This window comes from Erythranthe guttata, chromosome 9 (genome assembly GCF_056151865.1).
Source record: "Erythranthe guttata isolate IM_541 chromosome 9, IM_541, whole genome shotgun sequence".
In the NCBI taxonomy this organism is placed as follows: domain Eukaryota; kingdom Viridiplantae; phylum Streptophyta; class Magnoliopsida; order Lamiales; family Phrymaceae; genus Erythranthe; species Erythranthe guttata.
Window position 1 is genome coordinate 15144171 of NC_142541.1, and position 21648 is coordinate 15165818.

Here is a 21648-nt window from a genome sequence, read left to right on the forward strand (position 1 = left end):
AAAATATTTTTTTCTAAGAAAAAAAATTTTGAAAAAAAAAGTCAACGCCGGAGACCGGCGGCAACGGTGGTTGACCGGCCAGAAAAAAATTTCAGGAAAAAAAAAAGTTTTCAAAAAAAGAAAAAGTCAACGCCGGAATCTGGCCGGAAAAAAAAAAATATTTTCTGAAAAAAAAATATTTTGGTGGTTAATGTGATATATTTGTTTAAATCCGAGGTCAATTTGTAATATTGAGGAAGTTAGAGCAGAATGGATGGAATTGATAAGAATTATATTATGAAGAGATGGGTTTAATTGAGAGACTGTTTTTTTTTTTTTAAACCAATATGCATTTAAGTCCCATCTGATGTGCTCTTTTGCCATTTGCCCATTATTTTTTTCGCTACGCGATTATTAAACTTTAAATACGTAATCAGTGTCCAAGATAATATACATTTTGAAAATAATGCATATATAGGGAAAGTTGAATTGATACATTTGGACAAAATTTGTAATGTTAATTAGGGAGGTTTATATCTATTGTATGTTTTTTCTCTCTCTAACATTCAGGCATGTTTATTAATGTGAAATTACAGTTTGTGTCCCTCAAATTTGCACTGATTTCATATTTGGTCCCTTATGTTCACAAAAAACACATTTGATACCTTATGTTCCAACAATTTTACATTTTTGGTCATTTTCGTTAATTTACCGTTAGTCCCTTAGCTAAGGCAGATGGGCACACATTTGATTCCGTTAGTTTTAACGAGAAATTGACTGAAATGACTAAAAATTTTGAATTTTTGCAACATAAGGGACCAAGTGTGTTTTATTGTAAACATGGAGAACCAAATGTGAAATTGGTGCAAATTTGAGGGACAAAAAACTGTATTTTTCCCTTTTATTGATCTTTGTGTATCAATCCAAAGCCACACTTAATAAAATAACGAGATTAATAATGAGATTAAACGGTCAATTCTTTGTATCGAGACAAATAAATCGAGAAAAATCAACATTCGGAATCATCACATCAATCGAAGAAGATATATACAGTAACAAAAATAATGTGACAAACATTTTCCGAATCACAAACATAAGAACATAAATTGCAACAGTTAAATATAAAATCTCATGAAGCTGTTATTCTTATTTAATTTATTCTAATTGAGTAATTAAGTAATTAATAGCTCATGATGCATTAGTACTTAGTAGAGAATCTTCATGCTTTGCAATCCACGTTTGAGCATTCATCTAAGCATTTTTGCACTTGACTTTCATCTGCAAATAGTATCAAACCAATCAGTAATGAACAACAAGTATACATATATTTATTGGAAACATTACACTTTTAGTCCCTCAAATTTAACTCGATTTCACATTTGGTCCCATATGTTCATAAAAAATAGATTTAGTCCATCATGTGTCAATAGTTTAACATTTTTGGTCATTTGTATTAATTTGTTGTTAATATTAACTGAATCAAGCATGTGTTGATCACTCTCTTAACTGACAGACTAACGGCCAATTGACTGAAATGACCAAAAGTGTCAAAGTGTTGAAACATGGGGGACTAAATGTGTTTTTTGTGAACAATGTGGACCAAATGTGAAATATGTGCAAACTTGAGGGGTAAAAACTGTAATTTTGCCTATATTTATTTATTTATTAATTAGTGTGTGAGAGAGAGAGAGAGAGAGAGAGAGAGAGAGAGAGAGAGAGAGAGAGAGAGAGAGAGAGAGAGAGAGAGAGAGAGAATTGAGAAACGAACCATTGAGGGCATTGGTGCATTTATGAAGAGAACAGCCAATGTTGCAATAATACGACGACGTATTAACTGAATCACCCTTGGGTGGCAAACAACCTGTCAAACAATCGACGTAACATTCATTCTGATCCGGTTTATTCAAGCATTCATCCCGACATTTTTTGGGGCAATTTAAACCGGGATTAAACGGCGGTTCTGCATTTATACAATTTATATATATTGCTGCTAAAATTACCAAAATTATATAATCTCTCTCCATTTTTTCTTCTTGATAAATTATATATAACTTAATTCCTCCTCTTTATATGTGTGTGTGTGGTTAAGTCCATTTATTTTAATTTTCCTAAATCCATGTAAGTAATCGTTGACCAAGATATTGTTTTTAAAAGGGAAAAATACAATTTCTATCCATCAAGTTTGCACCAATTTTACATTTAGTTTTCATGTTCACAAAAAACACATTTGATCACTCGTGTATAAAAAAATCAACATTTTTAGTCATTTTCGTCAATTTTCCGGTAAGGCTAACGGAATCAAACGTGTGCCTATCACTGCCGTGACTGACGGACTAACAGTGAACTGACGGAAATGACAAAAAATGTCAAATTATTCAAACATGAGGACCAAATGTGTTTTTTATGAATATGGAGGACCAAATGTGAAATTGTTGCAATATTGAGTAGTGGAAACTGTAAATTTCTCGTTTTTTAAACAATTGGTCAACTATAGCACCAGATTTTCGGTGATCAATGGGATTTTATTTAGTTATTTTGGAGATTTGTTTTGAGTAATTGGCTAATTGGAATTATGTGCTTAGGGGTATATAATATGTATATTTTTCATACATTACCATTAATATTTTCTCATATTTCGCTCTATTGGATGAAATTTCATTTTGCATATAACTTTGTCCAAATCAATGAATCATACATAATATTAATATATATTAAATAACTGAAATAGGATAGCCTGAATAATATTCTTATTATATTCTCCTGATTACTTAGTTAATTTTCATGCTTTGCAATCCACCTTCAAGCATTCATCTAAGCATCCAAGAAGTGCATTTACATCTGCAAATCATATGGAAAAAAACGAATTAATTTAGAGAAATAAAGAATAATTTAATGCAATTAACACCCCCTATGTTATATTAAAATGGCTAAAAACTCCATATGATAGTAATATTAGCAAAAACCCCACCATATAATTCACTTTTTAGCATACAAGTACAACCACCTAAATAGTGAGTTTCTACTTTGGGAAAAATACAGTTTTTGTCCCTCGTGTTTGCACCGATTTCACATTTGGTCCCTCATTGTTTCAAAAGTTCAGCACTTTTAGTCCTTTCCGTCAAATTTCCGATAGCGGGAAAATTACATTTTTCGTCCTCATACTTTACCCACTTTTTCAAAACTGTCCCTAAACATTTTGGAGTTACAATAGTAGTCCTTAATCATGCCATTTTTTGACAGAATTGGTCCGCCGTTAACTTTTGCAGTTAAGTTGGATGGAAAATGGCATGTGCCTCTCACATGCCTTCAACTTACAACACTACATGAAAATGGACTTTCAACAACACGCATTGCGTCTTGTTAAAACATATTTTTTATAATTATTATTTTTAATTAAAATTTAATATAAAATCGAAATCACGTAAATTCCAAAAAAATCAACTCTTTCGGAAATATTGTTGAAAAAAATCAAAATATAGTTTAAATTTTTTAATAATTTGTTCCAAAATCGGCTTTTTTGGAATTCAATTAAAATATGTCGTTTCAAACAAAAATAAAAAACCCGATAGGAATTGGGGAATTAGAAATCTCCATTCCAATTTTCATCTCTAGTCAATTCCAAAAATCCCAATTGTGAGACAATATGTCGAGTTTTAAATCAATCAATATAGGTGAAAATTGGAAAGGAGTTTTCTTAAGCTGCCTAGTTTGATCGAATTTTTATTTAATTTTAAAATAATATTTTCATTTAATTTCCAAAAATTCCGATTTTAAGACACAATATTACTTTTTTAGACAATATTATGATTTTTTAAACAATATTTCTAAATTTATTTTGAAAAAAATATCGATTTGTAGATTATTAAATAAAGGTGAAAATTGGAACGGAGTTTTTTTACTCCGCCTATTACGATCAGATTTTTATTTTATTTAAAAGAATAATTTACATTTGGCTTCAAGAAATTCCGGTTTTAAAACATTGTATTATTATTTTAGACAATACTTCTAAAAATATTTTGAAACAATTTATCGAGTTTTACATTATTAAATTAGGGTGAAGATTGAAATGGAGGTTTCTTATCCCGCCTATTCGGATCGAATTTTTTTTTTATTTTGAACAATGTTTTCATTTGAATTCCGAAAATATTGATTTTGAAAGCAATATTTCATTTTTTTTAAAACAATGTTTCAATTGTTTAAAGAATATTTCTCAAAATGTTATCAATGTTTAAACTATCTTTTGATTTTTTAAACAATATTTCCGAAAGAGTTGATTTTTTTGGAATTTACGTGATTTCGATTTTATATTACATTTTAATTAAAAATAATAATTAAAAAAAATATGTTTTAACAAGACGCAATGCGTGTTGTTGAAAGTCCATTTTTCATGTTGTGTTGTAAATTGAAGGCATGTGAGACGCACATGCCATTTTCCATCCAACTTAGCTGCAAAAGTTAACGGCGGACCAATTCTGTCAAAAAATGGCATGATTAAGGACTACTATTGTAACTCCAAAATGTTTAGGGACAATTTTGAAAAAGTGGGTAAAGTATGAGGACGAAAATTGTAATTTTCCCTTCCGATAGCACTAACGGAATCAAGCGCGTGCTTTTTACTAACTTAACTGACGGACTAAGGGTAAATTGTTGAAAATGACCAAAAGTGTTAAATTATTGAATATGAGATCAAATGTGTTTTTTATGAACAAGGAGGATCAAATATGAAATATGTGCAAACTTGAGTGATTAAAACTATATTTTCCCTTTCTAGGGGGTAATTTGCTTAAAAAAATTGAACTGTAAGGGGGGTTTGCTAATAAAATAATACATGGAGTTTTTTAGCAATTGAAGAATTTAATTTCCAAGGGTGCTGAATGCAATAAACTCAAAAGAAAGAGACGAAGTACCTTTGATAGTATCGGTGCATTTGTGAAGGGAACAACCGAGATTACAATAGAACGACAATGATGTAATCGAACCAAGCTTAGGTGGCAAACATCGATCTTCGGCACAATCGGTTACACATTTATTGAAATCCGGCCTATTTCTGCAGATGAAATTACATGTTCTTATACAATATGCCGAACTTCCGCTTGTCGAAACTTTTTCTTCTGCTTCGATACAATTTGCAAAAATAGCTACCATATATATCAATGTGATGCAAATATGTGCTTGCTTCATCTCCATTTTTTTTTTGTTCTTGAGCAAAATTCTAAGACTTAATTTCTTTTTATAAAAGATTATTGTATGTGATATATATATTATCATAATTTTATTTATCAATAATGATCGGATAAGATTGTTGATTGATTTGATTTCAATTCCATATTCCATATTTATTTTTTCCTTGGTCAATTAATTTTATTTCCTTAACTATGTACATAATCATTGACCAATTGAAAATAGTGTATTATTGTATTCCAAAATAGATTAACTGTCTAATTGGGAACGTTAAATATTATGTACTAAGTTATTTTGAAATAATTTAAAGATTGACTTTTTCTTTGATAACATTTGAATATTTTATAAGAGATATTTCCAAAAAAGAAGATTTTACCATGTAAATTAATAAATAAATAAATAATACATTATATCACTGCCTCTAGACTTACAGAATTGTAGTTAGACCCCTTGAATTTAGAAAACTATGCAATATTCTCTCGATGTTTGATTTTGGTTAAAAAAACCAACCCAAACTCGTGCTATATATTATATATACAATGTGATGCTAAACAAACTATGAGAAATAATTTTGTTCTCCAAAGGACGGCTTAGTGGTTGGAGCAAATGAACTTGTATGACCAAATTCGAATGTTCGTGCAGACGGTCGTTAGGTCGAGTTTGTAACACATGGTTAGTCTAGTGTGATTTATGCCTCTCGTATGGTTTGTCAGCTATTATAAAAGAGTGTAGGTATACTCGTAAATAAATTATTTGTTATTATAAACCTCATAAATAGAAGATTGAAAATATTAATGTTATCAAGATAAAAAAAAAAACCCATTCATGTTTGGGTAATTAAATTCACCCCCCTCAATTATGTATTATTTTACAAAAGAACCCCTTCAGAGCTAAATCTAGGGATGTTAAATCGATAACACCGAACCGAAATTTCGGTACGCCAACATTTCATACCGTTTACTGAACTGAATATACGATTTGGTTCGGTAATAACCGAGTTACATAAATTTTATGTAAAAATATTTAAAAGAAGGGGACGGCTATAATTACCCAAACAAGAAGTTACCCATAAAAAAGAAAAAAGGAACAATAATAATAATAATCTCTTTGCTTATATTATGTTATCCGAATAACTACATAAGAATATTAAACATGATAATTACATCTCATGAAGCTATTGATTATTTAATCCCCCTTGATAGATAACTACATTACTCTATCATGCTTTGAGATCATCCACTTTAGAACATTCATCTAAGCATCTTAGAAGCATATTCCCATCTGCCAATTCAATACCTGAAAATCAATCAGTAATTAAAATCTAAGAAAAATATATAATTCGAGACCGATTTCCGTTACACACTTCGATCGGCTCAAATAAAAATAAATAAATTAAATTAAATAACTTGATAAAACTAATTACCGTTTGCAGCGTTAGGGCTTCTGCGAAGCGAGCAACCGATTGTACAATAGTAGGACGACGGCATGTTTGGAATAGCTGTACGAGGTATACAACCCCTCGAACAACCGACGATACACCGATCGATATCGGGGCTATTTTGGCATTTAGAAATGCATGTTCTAATACAACTTGCAGAATTTAAATTTCCATCAATCGGATAATTTTCTGCGACGGAAGTCGAAAAAATTGCCATCATAACCAACATTGTAATGAAAACTTTTGTCTGCTTATAACTCTCCATTTTTATTTTTTGATTTTATTTTTATGATTATTCAATTGAATACAGAGATTATAATCTGATAAATATACTAGTGTGAAATGAGTATTTAAAGAAAAGCAACAGGCTGGCTTGATAATTTAAGAAGGAATGTGTATAATTAGGCTGAAATATTTAAGGGAAAAAAGTAATTAGGCAATCAGATCAGAATTAATAATTAAAAAAAAAAAAGATGTGCAATAATTGTAATCTATTTAATTTTTGAATATTTATCAAGAAATATTTTAATTTGAATATACAAAAAATTTCACCCTTATCCGTTCCGGGTTTGATTTTATTAAACGCACCATCTGCTCGTATAAAACACGCCTCCTACCCGCCCGCCCTGGACCCGACTTTTTTTTTAATGAATTATTTAATTAAAATATGTTTAAAATTAGTATTTTATAATATATAAATTAATAAAAATATATAAATGGTTGGATACGGGGTGGATAAGGGTGCATTTGTTGAAAACTCGTACCCGCCCCGTTCCCACTACGGATGAAATTTTTAAAACCCGTATCCCCGTACCCACTATGGGTGAAATGTTTAAAACTCGTACCCGCCCCATTAGCTAACGGGGCGGGGTGGAACTGGTTAAATTATCATCCCTAATTTGGTTCGAGTTGACAATTGAATAGATCCGTGTATTCTTTTTTCTATCTTAATGTAGTTGGATATTTTTCTTTTTTTAATGTTTTAGAAATAATTTAAATGAATTTAACCTAATTAGTTTGCATTTTCAAGTGCATCTCATCTTCAAATATTCATATTTTTAAATCATTAATTAAATTTATTTTATATTTTTATATTTGTTTGTTTTCTTAACAAGACAATGCATATGATGAACCAAATCACTAACCTTTTTTTTTTTTTTTCTTATTTTTCAGATTTAATTAACAAAATAAAAACTTCAATCAAAGAAATATCGAATACTTGAGAGTAAATTCATCCAAAATATTTATCATATATTAATGCATTAATTTCTTACATCGAAAACATTAATCCGATTATTTAAACATATATTTATCGAAAAACATTTCAAACTTTGCAATCGATCTCTGAGCATTCTCCCAAGCAGCTCTTCCATTGATCCAAACCTGTCATAATAAATATTGTTCATCAGCATGCAAAATTACTGTTATACCCTCATTTCATACACAAGTCATATGAGAGAGAGAGAGAGAGAGAGAGAGAGAGAGAGAGAGAGAGAGAGAGAGAGAGAGAGAGAGAGAGAGAGAGAGAGATTAAACCTTTGATTTCGGAACATTTAGCGATCGTACATCCGACATTACAAAACGAGGTCAAAGAAGAAACCCTCGGATATTTGCAATTTGGTGTACAAGCACTGCAAAGCCTTTGACAACCAATTATACATCCATAATTAATTGGAGTAGAATAACAGCCACTTGCACAATCGAAGTAGCACTGGCTATACGACCGCTTTATCGAGGCCACTCGACTATTATCCGATGCGAAAACTAAGTTCGCCAAAATCATGAATATTGCTATTCTAATAACAATTTTTCCTTCCATTTTTCTTTTCCGGAATATACTCTTCGAAATATTTGAATTTTGTTCTTGTGAGTCGATTTCTCTCGGACAATAACACGAAGGTGATTTATAGGAGACGAGTGCATACTAGGTTAGGTAATTTAATTATTAGAATCTAATGAGTTTTATGAACATACTATATATATTATTTGACAGAAAATATTTTTCTGGATATATATAAATATATAAAAAATTTAGTAACTTACACTGATTTTTCTTTTTTTGGATTGTTGAGATTTGTTGGATTATAACAATTTATGATGAAAATTTTGGAAATTGATTAATGAAATAATAATTGATTAATGGATAATCTCATCCAATATTTTATTAATGAAGACCATGTTTTGAACAATTAAAAAAAAAATTAACTAATTTTCGAATTTCCCCTTTTAAAATTATCCATAAACTCCATCCACCTACTAAATAAGAAAAAGATATGATCTCGTATGATTTGAGTTACTGCACGAGAGTGGAGGTGTACCCAGCTGCGCACCTATATGGTTTAGTTGTCGGTTCCTTCAATTAATAATAATACTTAAAAAAATAAAAATAAAAAATTAAGAGGAAAATATGTGAGATTATGTGTGTCAAAATAAGATTCTTAGTGAATCAATGAATATTTGTGGAGAAAGAATAGAATGAGATTCTCCGTTTGCAGTGAATTAGGTTTATTACATAATTGGAACTTTTCGAATTGAATTTTTTTTAGGGAATTTTTTTAATTCACTTACAATATAAAATCATAATTACATTGATATATTACAACTAATATTTAATAAAAAAAATAAAATTACGTAAACTAATATTTACGTCGTTTGCATGCCGGTGGTGAAGTACTATGGGCAAATGTAACTATGTGCTCGCGCATCTCCATTTTTTTTCTTCTCGATAAATTTTAAGATTTAATTCCTCGTTAAATAATAGATTATTGTGATATATATCGTCGTGAATAAATTATTGAAAACATTAAACAAATACTGTTTTATAGAATGCATTAAACATCGAAAACACTAATCCGAATCCGTAAACATATATTTATTGAAAACATTCAACAATTACATTTGTGATTAAATCCGATCCTTTCAAACTTTGCAATCGATCTCGGAGCAATCTCCCAAGCACCTCTTCCATTGATCTAAATCTGTCAAAATAAATATTGTTCATTAGCATACAAAAATGAGAGAGAGAGAGAGAGAGAGAGAGAGAGAGAGAGAGAGAGAGAGAGAGAGAGAGAGAGAGATTAAACCTTTGATTTCGGAACATTTAGCGAGCGAACATCCGACGTTACAAAACGAGGTCAAAGAAGAAACCGGCCTCTGATATTTGCAATTTGGTGCACAAGCAGCACAAAGCCTTTGACAACCAATTATACACCCGTAATTAATCGGATTCGTAAAACATGGACCAACACAACCCAAGTAGCACTCGCTATACGTTGCCTTTATCGAGTCCACTCCACTATTACTCGACGCGAAAACTAAGTTCGCCAAAATCACAAACACTGCTGTTCTAATAACAAATTTTCCTTCCATCTTTTTTCTTCCGAATATACCCTTTGAAATATTTGTATTTGTTCTTGTGAGTTTAATTCTCTCTAACATGAACAAGGGTGATTTATAGGAGACAAATGCATACTATAGGTTATATAGGTAATTTAATTACTATTATATATATATAATTAGTATAATTAACATACTATATATTATTTTTTTACAACATTTTTTTCTTTTTCTGGATTATTGAGATTTGTTGGATTATGATATTTTATGACGACAATAAAAAAAATAATTAATGAAATAATAAATCGAGATTGTACATACGTTCGGATTCTTTCCATACATGCATAATCTCATCCAAGCATTTTAGTATCATGGTACACGCGCCTAATTAAGCAAAATATATTGGTAATTATATTAATTAATTGTCACTTGAATTGAATTATCACAATTTTGCACTGTTGTTTAAATTATTTTTACGGTTAATGGCATTTTGCCCCCCAAACTTTGACCTATTTTGCACGTTGCCCCCTAGACTAAAATAAGTTTGCATGATGCCCCCACAAACTATATTATTTGGCCAAATCAAATGGTGGTGAAGAAGATTATGATGTGGCAGAACATGATTGGTCAAAAACTAAACAAAGTTGATTCGACGATTTTGCCCTTGAAAAATCACGTGCGAGTCACATGCTTGCACACTAGGCCAAAATTCAATTCAGGCGACTTTTTTTTTGCGACGAAAAATGTTTCGTCGCACATTTTGCGACTATTTTATACGAAATCGTCTCAAAAAATAGTAAATGATAAATTTATAGAAATTATTGCGACAATTAACGGTTTCGTCGCAAAAAATTGTCGCACAATTTTTTACCCAAATTTTCCCACTAATGTTTGCGACGGAAATGACAGTTATCGTCGCAACTTTGAGACGATATATTATAAATACGTCGAAATAGAAAATATGTTTTTTAATTTTTTTTAAATAAAGTCATATTGCGACGTTTTATATTTCCGTCGCAAGGTTGCGATTGTAATTAACTTAAACGTCGCAACAAAAAAATTAAAAAAATATTACAATATTTTAGCTAATTTGGTTGCGACGAATATAATTAAAACGTCACAACTATAAATGTCAAAATTGCGACTTTTTGTCGAATGCGTCGCATTTATTATCCCCGCATTTTTTTTTTGAAATATTTGGATGCGACTTATTTAATATTAAAGTCGCAACTTTAGTTCAAGTTTGCGACATTTTGATTTTAAAGTCGCAATTAATTAGCAAAAATTTAAGCCCTAATTATCTGCCATCTCCTTTACCCCTCTCACTCTCTCTCATTTTTTCTCACAGCCCTCCGCCGACGCCACCTCCGCTCTTCTCCGACTCCACCTCCGCTCTTCGCCGACTCCACCTCCGCTCTTCGCCGATTTACCAGGAGCCCACAACTATATATATATATGCTTTTTATGCTCATTATATAAGTTTTCTTCTTTCGGCATAGGGTGTTGAAACTTCTCTCGAACTGCCAAGCAAAGAACGAATCGGAGATTGATGTATTGAGCTCGTGATGAAGTGCAAACCAAAAGTGAGTACTGAGTATAAATTGCATTAACTTTTATTTTGCAGTATGAATTATTAAGGCTCGATATTGATTGAGCACTCGTTAACTATGTGATTTGTGTGTTTTTAACAGATTGAGGATGAGGCCGAGCAACATAATCTCTAATGGAGATGAAGTAGAAAATGAGGATTAACTTATCTTTGTTACGCTAAATAATTCTAATGGAGATGAAGGAGAAAATGAGGATTAACTTATCGTTGTTACGCTACAACATTAACATTTTGTATATCATGTTGGATGATTTAACCTAAATGTGAATTTTAAAGCAGTGAATATAAATTTGAAGTTGTTTAATGATTATTGGTATTGTATATTGTTTATGTTGCAGGTTTAACAATGAATAAATGAAATCAAGAAAAAAAAAGAATTTTAAAAATAATAAATATTGCAAAATAATAAATATTGCGACAAAATTAGAAACAAATTAAACGTCGCAGGAAAGTGCGACATTTATTTTGGTCGCAAATTCGTGACGGATATTGCGACGATTTAGCTATGTTCCGTCGCAATATCTATGTTTGTGGAAAAATTGAAACGTTGCGACGTTTCTCCTGAAACGTCGCAAATGATGCGACGTTGTTCATATTTCGTCGCAGAATTTTGCGACGGCGGATTTTTTGACTTTTTTTCGGGTATGTTTCGTCGCAAACTATTCGTCGCAAAATATTTTTTGGCGTTGCAAATAAGCTTTTTTCGTCGCAAATTTTCGTCGCCTGAAATGCATTTTGGCGTAGTGGCATTTCACGTGAAGTTCCCGCCGGAAATTCTTGATTTCACGGTCGACGATCCAAATAATTGAGTTTGGGGGCATTATGCCAAAAAAAAAAATTGGGAGGTAACGTGCAAAAGACGTTAAAGTTCGGGGGGCAAAATGTCATTGACCCTTATTTTTATTACGAGTTATTTCAGTATATTTACCTAGTGCACCTATACAGTTTGGCTAGGGATTCCATTATAAAAAATGTAATTTACACAAGGTAAGATTTGTGGGAAGTATGATGAAATTACTGTTGTTGTTGTTGCTCGCGTTAAATTACCGTATTAGCAATTTTTATTCGGGTGGGGATGAGGTTATTTCGTCGTTTCCGACCGGCTTTCACACTATTATATATAGAGATGCTTAACAAAAACAAATTAAAGGAAATTAGAGTTAATTATGATAATATAACACATAGATAAGAGTCCGAAATCTTTAAGAGGGAAAGAAACTTAATAACTTTTCGACGTAAAATTCCATGGTCAATGTATGAATCGAACTCGATCCACATTTTAAATAAGAAACAATTTGAGAATAGTTAAGTCGAAGAAAAAAAAAATTGAGTATAAAATGGATAAAAATAGAATAAATATCATATATTTTGTATCTATATGCATGGTATTTTTTACGACCGGAGAAGCGGCAGAAGGTGGCGGCGGCGGCGGCCAAATACCGAATCGCTGCATATTTAATTGCAACTTAGAATGCTTCCTTATAAGGAAACCGTTATGTGTGGCTGAATGCTTAAAGAATTGCCATCAAATTTCAAATGCCAATTTCCAGTGCATAAATGGCTGTCCTATTTCTCACTGCAAACTTTTTACCTCAGGTAATAATGCAAAAAAAGAAAAAAGAAAAAAATTAATAATAATAATACATAAATAATAAAGAAAAAAAAAAGATGGATTATGAATGAAGATGAGCATCAAATTAATATTTAGATTTTCTCTTTTCATCCTTCTTTACTTTTTATTTATATAAAAAAAAGGTGAATTTAATTTAATTTAACAAGTTAAATTAAATAGAGTTGAACCCTTGATTTAATTATTTGTTCTGATATGCCTAGTATGTTTATATTACGTAAAACCCGATTATTTTTTTGTTAAACTAAATCAATTGAAAATCGAAAAAGATGATCCGATTTTTTATTTTATTTTTTTGGAAAAAAAGGATCCCTTTAATTTTTGTGTGCATTGTCTATACCTATATAAGAAACACAGTGTGTAGAGAAAAATAAGACGATATCGAAATCGTGTATATAAAATTCACATGGGGAAAAATAGGAATTATTTCGGGATGATTATAATTACTACGATCATGATAATTTTACTAGTCGGAGTTGGAGGGCAAAAAGGTCAATCTCCGTCGGTCGAATGCATAATAAAATGCACGAAACAATGCTTAATCATCGGTGGTAGTCGACCCCTTTGCGTGAGTGAATGCTTAAAGAATTGTGACAATCCGAAATCTAAAAATAAATCTAAATCCCTCTCCAATTGTGTTTTTGCCTTTGCAAATTCCAAGTGCAGGAATTTCACCTCAGGTGAATATATATTAAAAAATAATTAAATAAATCATTTGTTTGCCCTAATTTTGCATATAAATTATTATTATTATTATTATTATTATTATTATTATTATTATTATTATTATTATTATTATTATTATTATTATTATTATTATTATTATTATTATTATTATTATTATTATTATTATTATTATGATTATGATTATGATTATTATTATAATGACGTTACATTTTATGGTTTATGCAGATCCTCCTAAATTGGAAAAATGTGTGCATTTGTGCTCTGAGGATTGCATCCACAAGCAACATTAATTAGTGTTTTAATTTAATCTTTCTTGCTCATAGAAAGTAAGAACATAAATTTTATGTAATAAAGATGTTTAAAAATATCAAACTATTTTATTGACTATTTATTGTAAAATCCAGAATTCAGAATAATGAAAGGTCTCGTTCGGATTTTGAAAAGGGGATTCCTTAAAAGAATAATATATTACTATTAACAAAGATTATAATATCTTGAAATTATTTTTTAGGTGCCTTGAAAATGTGTTTTTGTTGTAATAATGAAATATTTTGATTAAAAAAGTTATTATATAATTGTACAAATTAAATCATCTTTTAGTTTAGGTAGAGACAAAATTCACCAACCAAAACAGATGTCAATGAAATAAATAAATAGATGTGACAACAAAAGGGAGAATTTTTTTTTGTAAATGTGCGGTTTTGTAGATGTTACACCCAGTGAAATATAGCTCGTGATTTTAAACAATATATCATCAACGAGTTAATTGCATAGACCCCCCTGTGTTATTTCTCGGAAGCAAAAAACCCCCCCGGAAAAAAAAAAATTAGCATATAACCCCCTATGTTGTGTTTTAGTCAGCCCACCGCCCCTTTGTGTGCACTGGCTCGTTGACTTACGTGAAATGACAGAATTGCCCTGAATAAAAAATAAAGCAAAAAAGAAAAAAAAATCAAACTAATTTAATTATAAATAACCTAAATTTAGAGGACCAAATTGTAATTTCCAAAGTTTACACCTTCTTCCCCATTTCCGTCAGCACCGCCGCCGTCTGGCCCTCCGACACCCACCCACTCCTTCAAATTTCTCTCCCTCTACACTGCCGCCGTCTCGAATCACCGCCGCCCACCCCTCGTTCAAATTCCTCTCCTCGACACCTTACCCCAGAGCCCTTCAACTTTGTCAGCTACCATCTTCTTCCCGTAAGCCCCCCCTCCCCCTAAAATTCTTTACCAGACCGATCGAGATTGATGTCTGATCTCGAGAACCAAAAATGGAACAGCTTCGACTCTTTGGTTCAGTTAAATCCGACGGTAGAATTAAGAAATGGGACTGATTTGATATGGCAGATACCAGACTTGCCTAAGGCGGTTCTCTTCTTGGCTCATGGTTGTAATGGCAGAGCACTTAATTTTTGGGATAAGTCTCGTAATTGCCCAAATTGTGTTGGTTTGCCCGAAGAGAGGCTCATTGTTCTTGTGGTGGCATTTACGGGCGGTGATAGGGTATTGTCGAGAGTTATGGTGAGGTGAACGGGGATATAGTGGAAGGGGCAGTCCTAGACGATAGAAGAAGTGGTAGGGGGCTGCGAAGCGGAGATGGGCCATGGGATAGCTGGGGTTTGACATTATAGTGGTGGTTTTAGGTGTAGTGAAGAAGAGGGTATTTCATAAAATATGAGGGACTGAATTGATAATTTAGAAAACTTTAATTTGTCCTAAAATGTCCTAAAACGCACGCCCAGCTGCATGAACCGCGAGTGTATCCCACGATTCGCTCGTAGGGTCCTTATTGTCATTGACTTCCTTTCATAGGGGGGTATTTGCTAATTTTTTTATCAGAGGGGGTTTTTTGACAATTAGACATTTCACAGGGGAACCGAGTGCAAATACCCCTATCATCAACTCATAATAACACACACATACCCACGTGTATGTATGCGCTTAGTGAGTTGTTAATTGTACATATATATCTTTGTTATTTATTTATTTACTAACACGTATTGTTCCAATATAGTTTGTGTTTGAATAAATTAAATTATCTCAGGGTTATAATAATCCGATTACAAATTCTGATTTGGATTTCGCTTAATCTCATTTTGCACTTTTGCAATATATTTTGTTGACATTCTGCATCCTCAAAAAATTAATAGCATTTTGCATTATCGAAACACAATAAATCATGCATAATTCACCCTTGATATTGTATTGGCCGAATTTGAAGTTTGGAGGAGGTGTTTTATACGTTGGGTATCGTACATAGACAAAGTGAACTCTGTGCGTGTATTTGTGTGTATTGTGTTTTTTATAGATGTGTGAACAACCCGTGAGGGGAAATGCAAATGGTGGAAGCGACAATCCAAATGTAAGGTTAAAAATAGCCCACGGGCTACTTACATCTTGTAATTTATATTCATCTATTTTTTTTATTTTTTTTTTGGGTAAATTACGGCCACCACCCCTGAATTATGATCAAATTACGAAACCCTCCCTCTTGTTTGGTTCGATGAATAACCAAATTAATTAAATTTTATGTAAAAAATTTAGAAGGAGTGGGTGACTGTAGTCTGTAATTATCCAAACAAAAAGGTTTTTTTTGTAATTTGGTCATACCTTAGAGGTGGCCGTAATTTGCCCTTTAGGTTTTTATTCATTTTTTTCTAAATCTTGTAATTTATTTGTTCCTATAACTCTCAAAATTAGTAATTGGGTATTATTATAATACTTTGCAAACTCTACGAGAGATGTAAACCATATTAGGTTAACCATGTGTGGCCAGCTCGACCTAACGACATTTGACAAAGGGATTCGAATATGGGTCAATCAATACGGGCTCACTTACTCCAACCAATAGGCCATCCATACCGAACTTAATAAAGTTATTTATTACAATACTTTGTAAATTAGTAAAGAATGAACACTATGAGAAGACAAATAACATTCACATGTTACCTAAACTTTGTGAGATATATATTGATTGAATTGAACTGTTTTCCAATTGTCTTCTCTCTTAGAGGTTAAATACTTAGCCGCAATTGTAGGCTTTTAAGTTTTAGCACTTATTAATGTCAGTATTTTTCATTAATTTATTTTAGTAATATGATGATGAGTGATGTTTATCTATTAAATCCTATATCAAGAAATGTTTAATTTAAGCACCAAATTACAAAATGGCTTAGTGGCCATTCACATGACTAAACTTGCTTTATATTTCTTTACTCATTACACTTACATATTAAATATATTCATATATTCCTTGTATACATCACATGTGTGTATAAGAGTTAAAGACATATGTATATGAGAATTTATATGCTACATCGGCTATTTGTTAACCATAGATCTGCACATAATTATACACACATCCATGTGTATGTGTGTTTGATGGCTGGTTATTTAACCTCATCTACGGTGAACATATATGCACGAGTCTTGTAGTTTTTCAGTTTTGATTTATACACAACAGTGATGCACATATACGTGTAAATGTGTATAGAATGTGTACGTACACGTCTATAATAAAATATAATCCAGTGAAATTCATTGATCGTAGCATATATAGAACAAACCTACATGTATGTGTATGTGTGTGTGAGTGTTTTGATTGCAATTAGTACCCTTGTGTTATAACGAATTGCTAAAATAACTACCTTATCTTATTTTATTCGTAAAAGAATTGAATCGTATTTGCTAATAAAATAACATGAGGTAGTTTCGTTTTCATGCTATAAATAGCTTTTCACGAGCTTCTCATAGGCCAAAAACATTCTTGAAAATAACAATTAATTAAAAAAAAAAAAAAGATGGAGATGGGGAAATTAATAAGGGCATTTGTTTTGGTAGTTTTGTGTGTGGGGATGTTGACAGAGAGATCAACTGCCTCTTTCAAAGATTGCTACACGAAGTGCTTCATCTTCTGCATGATCGAGCCTACGCAGACACTTTGTTCGTGCACCACGCATTGCTTGAAAGATTGCATCTTTCAAGAGATTCAGAATGATGCTAGCGAAGATTCCGACAACCTCGGATTCTGCAAACTCGGCTGCGCTTTCTCCATGTGTTCTGCTTTCAGCACCAAACGAACTCCCAGTAATGAATCATCTCTCTCTATCTCTCTGATGCTGATTCTGATGCTGATTCTGATTCTGATACTGATATTGTTTGTTGTTTTTTGTCAGATGGAGAAAAGGTGGATGGATGTGTGGGATCCTGCTCCAACAAGTGCGTCAAGAGCTACTCATCGTCACCTTAGAAGATTTTCCGATCGATTTCATGAATGTTTTTAACTTAATTTTTACTAGGAAAATTAAGGTGTTGTTAATTATTATCTTGTAATCTTTCTATAGATTCGAGATTGATTGTTAAAAGCTCGTTTGAGCTCGGTTTCTATAACTTGTGAGGCTCTGCTCTAGCTAGAAACCGATTAGAAGAAGAAAAAAATGTTCGATCGAGTTGAACTCAATTACTAATCAAACCAAAGTTCGAACATAGCTTTTAAAACTCGACTCGATTTGTTTACACCGAAACTATCGTAAAAGGAACCCCGTGAACAAAGATGCTGCTGAGAATAAATTGACAGATTTAGGGATGTGAAAGAACTGACACGTGTTAGATGCAAAGTGGGAAAGAGTTAAAAGTTTTAGTTCGAATCATCTATTATATAGTTGGGCAAATTACGGCTACCACCCCCGTGTTATGGTCAAATTACGAAAATCCTATCATGTTTGTGTAATTACAGCCACCCCTCAACTATGTATTATATTACGAAAATACACCTCCAGAGATGAATTTATGGATGTTAAATCGGAAAAATCGAACCGAAATTTCGGTACGACAACATTTCATACCGTTTTTACCGAACTGAATGTACGATTTGGTTCGGTAAATAACCGAATTACATATATTTTATGTAAAAATAATTAAAGGAGGGGTGGTTGTAATTAACCAAACAAGAAGGATTTTTTCGTAATTTGGCCATATACCTCAGAGAGCGGCCGTAATTTGCCCTATATATTTTTGGGGTTTCATCAAAAAAATGTATGACAAATGAAGCACATCTGCAAATGTCATATTTTTCTCTGTATAAATGCAATAATAGCTCACAAATAGTTTAAATGAATATGGGAAAAATTACAGAGCACAAAACCGTAACTCAAAAACAAGTAAATTTACCAAAAAAAAAACATCGTTACACGAACAGCATTTTTTTATGGAACTGATTTTCGAGTATGTAGAGCAATAGATAATAGCACAACTCAGGTACATAAGCCGAAAAATAGCGTAGAGAGAGAATTCGTTTAAGGTCACTACACGATACTTTAACAACAAAGCGAGAAAAAGAAAGAAAAAAAAAAAACTACACGAAAAAGGGTCCATACATTATCCCACTCCCCGAAATAAACCACGTTTAAGTACGCCATTTTCTCAAAAAAACACCAAAATCAAGGTGCTCGTTTTCTCAAATTTACTGATATTAAGATGCTTATTTTTCTTCGTCGTCGGCCTTGGGAGAATTTTCCGGAGTTTTCAGAGCTACAGTAGCCTCTCCTTTATTCTGCACTACAGCTGCCTTAAAATCCTCGACGATCGAAACATCCTTAAACTTCAACGCAATAGTAGAAAGCCCTTCTTTCCCTTCACCTGCACTATTCACACACGCGAAAGTCACGCCCTTCTTGTCCATATTCGTCAGCTTCATGTCTGGAAAAATACTCGCATTCAGAATTAACCGAAAATTCCCTCTCGCCCTCATAACAAGCCTTGCTCTTCCAGTCCCTACACTCGAAACATTGACTTTCAGCTCGCCTTTCCCTCTTTCCTTCCATCCACCATCGATAAACTCGAACAGCACAGAGTCGGCGGTGAAAACTGCCACCTCATCCTCTTCCCCTGTCTCCACGGTAACCTCCTGCATGGCCGGAATCTTGCTGCCTTCACTCTTGCCGACAATACTCGCTCCACCCGAGGCGCCGCCGAAGAAAGAAGAGCTCCCGTTATTAGAAGCACCGAAACCGAAAAGGGAACCGGTAGTGGACCCCACAGGAGACTTATCTTTAGTAATCGACCCGAATGAGAAAGAGCCGCTGGAAAACCCCGTTCCTGCAACTCCAGAGAAAGCGTTCAGGCCACTCGATAGCTGCTGGAACGAGTTTAAAGGTGCAGCTTCTGCATTCTTCTCAGCAGATTCTTTCTCCTCCTTATCTTCGGCTTCTTCTGTAGCTTTTTTCGCCCCATCCGAAGAAGTCCCATCTTCTGCAACCTCATCGGATACCTTGCTGACATCATCAGTTCCATCCTTGTCAGCATTTGATTGGTCGGTTTTCTCCTCCTCTGCAGTAGATTCTTCACCCTTGGACTCGTCATCAACCTTGTTCTCGGATTTGACTTCGTCGACTTGTTTCTCGGTTTCGTCACTCTTGGGTGCCTCTACCTCTACCAGAGGAGCAGGACGAGAGAAGGTGATAGCAGCAAACGGATTCGGAGCAGATGAAGCAGGAGTAACCAATTGGATAGAAGCGAATGGATTCGGGGCAGAAGGTGGGTCTGATGCAGATGCAGCGGCTGATGTTTGCTGGCGGCGTACTTTGACGATCCTTCTAGTGGCTAGAACCTCTTCGGGTGCTTTTTTAAAGGTGCCCGTCTCGTTTTCGGATGTTTCTTCATTGTCATCGAGACCAGGGTTCTCGCGGGATAGTTGTACTCCGGCGGCTCTCTTTTTCGAAGGTTGACAGTTGCTTTCTGTGTCCCCCATGGCAGATTACCGTAAAAAAATCTAGGTGATGATTCTTGTTTTCTTTTTACCCTTTTCAGACTAATAGAAAACGAGCAGTCTGCACGAAATCATTATAAAAACTCAGAAAAACTAGCTATCTGATCCACCATGTTTTAGCAAGTTCTGGCAACGAAATTACCAAACGAAATCTACTTACTAAGAAAATCAGCATCAAGTTTAAAGAATATTGAAAAAATGTTCTGCATCTCCCATCTACCTAAATTTTAATATCGAATCCCAGAACAACACAAGGCAAAAAGGCACATGATTTCAATCCAAATTCCAAGCTAAAAAAAGTAGAGAGAGAGAGAGAGAGAGAGAAAAAAAAGCAACGGATACAGAAGATCGAATACAAGCTTCCCAACAAAAAAATCGCTGAATTAAACAAAATCGTAAACCGACAAAAGCTACCTTCGCGAAACAAAATCGATGAAACGAAGAAGAATGAAAATTGACCTATTATGGAAACCTAAATCGGTGCAGGGATTGGGGATAAAAACACCACATTTACCGAATTGAACAAAAACGAAAACAGAATCGTACATAAATACAGATAGATACAAAATACAAACGAAAGGGGGAAAGATATGTATACCTGGTTAGAATTTTTCAAGGGTTTGGCTACGCTTCAAATTGAAACCCTAACCTTTTTCCCTTTTGAATTTTGTCTGAAACTGCTAAAACCCTAGCCCAATGAAAGAGCGAAAGATGGTAATAAATGGATTGAGAGTGAGCCCTTTTATTTTCTCGGTTTTTGTTCTTCCCTTCTATTTTCATTTATTTATTTATTTTCTCTTGGTTGATGTTATTTTATTTTTCAAATAAATGGAAAAAAATATCAAATTATTCCATAATAAAAAAGTAAAAATTTATTGCAAAATTAATTCTTTCAAAGGAAAAAAAGAAGCTGTTGTTATTAATTTCAAAAAAAAATATTAATTCAACATAAGTACTTGGGTAAAATATTTCTAAAACTGATGATAAATAGAATTCATAGTATAATACATAATATTATAT

General features: G+C 32.8%; 2 protein-coding genes and 3 long non-coding RNA genes across 6 annotated transcripts; 2 read left to right on the forward strand and 3 right to left on the reverse strand.

Moving 5' to 3' along the window:
- Positions 1–2622: 2622 nt before the first annotated feature.
- LOC148768196 (uncharacterized) lies at positions 2623–5185 on the reverse strand. Its single transcript, XR_016033668.1, has 2 exons — positions 4887–5185; positions 2623–2817 (listed from the first exon to the last, which is right to left on the reverse strand). It is a non-coding gene; the product is annotated as an uncharacterized LOC148768196 (long non-coding RNA).
- A 4204-nt stretch (positions 5186–9389) lies between these two features.
- On the reverse strand, positions 9390–10021 carry LOC148768197 (uncharacterized). The gene is made up of 2 exons (XR_016033669.1): positions 9682–10021; positions 9390–9576 (listed from the first exon to the last, which is right to left on the reverse strand). It is a non-coding gene; the product is annotated as an uncharacterized LOC148768197 (long non-coding RNA).
- A 3524-nt stretch (positions 10022–13545) lies between these two features.
- On the forward strand, positions 13546–14303 carry LOC148768198 (uncharacterized). Its single transcript, XR_016033670.1, has 2 exons — positions 13546–13853; positions 14086–14303. It is a non-coding gene; the product is annotated as an uncharacterized LOC148768198 (long non-coding RNA).
- Positions 14304–17607: 3304 nt separating this feature from the next.
- On the forward strand, positions 17608–18251 carry LOC105975591 (thionin-like protein 2). Its single transcript, XM_013000789.2, has 2 exons — positions 17608–17948; positions 18038–18251. The coding sequence occupies exons 1-2, from the start codon at positions 17663–17665 to the stop codon at positions 18109–18111; spliced, it is 360 nt and encodes a 119-aa protein (XP_012856243.2). The 5' UTR covers positions 17608–17662; the 3' UTR covers positions 18112–18251.
- Positions 18252–19047: 796 nt separating this feature from the next.
- Positions 19048–21414, reverse strand: LOC105975975 (nuclear pore complex protein NUP50A). Of its 2 annotated transcripts, none has more exons than XM_013001243.2 (2): positions 21227–21414; positions 19048–20689 (listed from the first exon to the last, which is right to left on the reverse strand). In XM_013001243.2, the coding sequence occupies exon 2, from the start codon at positions 20608–20610 to the stop codon at positions 19342–19344; it is 1269 nt and encodes a 422-aa protein (XP_012856697.2). In that variant the 5' UTR covers positions 20611–20689; positions 21227–21414; the 3' UTR covers positions 19048–19341. The 2 variants fall into 2 exon arrangements, with proteins under 2 accessions (XP_012856697.2, XP_088679206.1); XM_088823080.1 differs by lacking the exon at positions 21227–21414 and adding an exon at positions 21043–21203.
- Positions 21415–21648: the final 234 nt, after the last annotated feature.

Excerpts from the sequence above, each read along its gene's own strand:
- LOC105975591 (XM_013000789.2), top strand. The coding sequence starts at position 17,663 with ATGGAGATGGGGAAATTAATAAGGGCATTTGTTTTGGTAGTTTTGTGT. Across the intron at positions 17,949-18,037 it reads CAGCACCAAACGAACTCCCA|ATGGAGAAAAGGTGGATGGA; the intron begins GTAATGAATCAT and ends GTTTTTTGTCAG.
- LOC105975975 (XM_013001243.2), bottom strand. The coding sequence starts at position 20,610 with ATGGGGGACACAGAAAGCAACTGTCAACCTTCGAAAAAGAGAGCCGCC.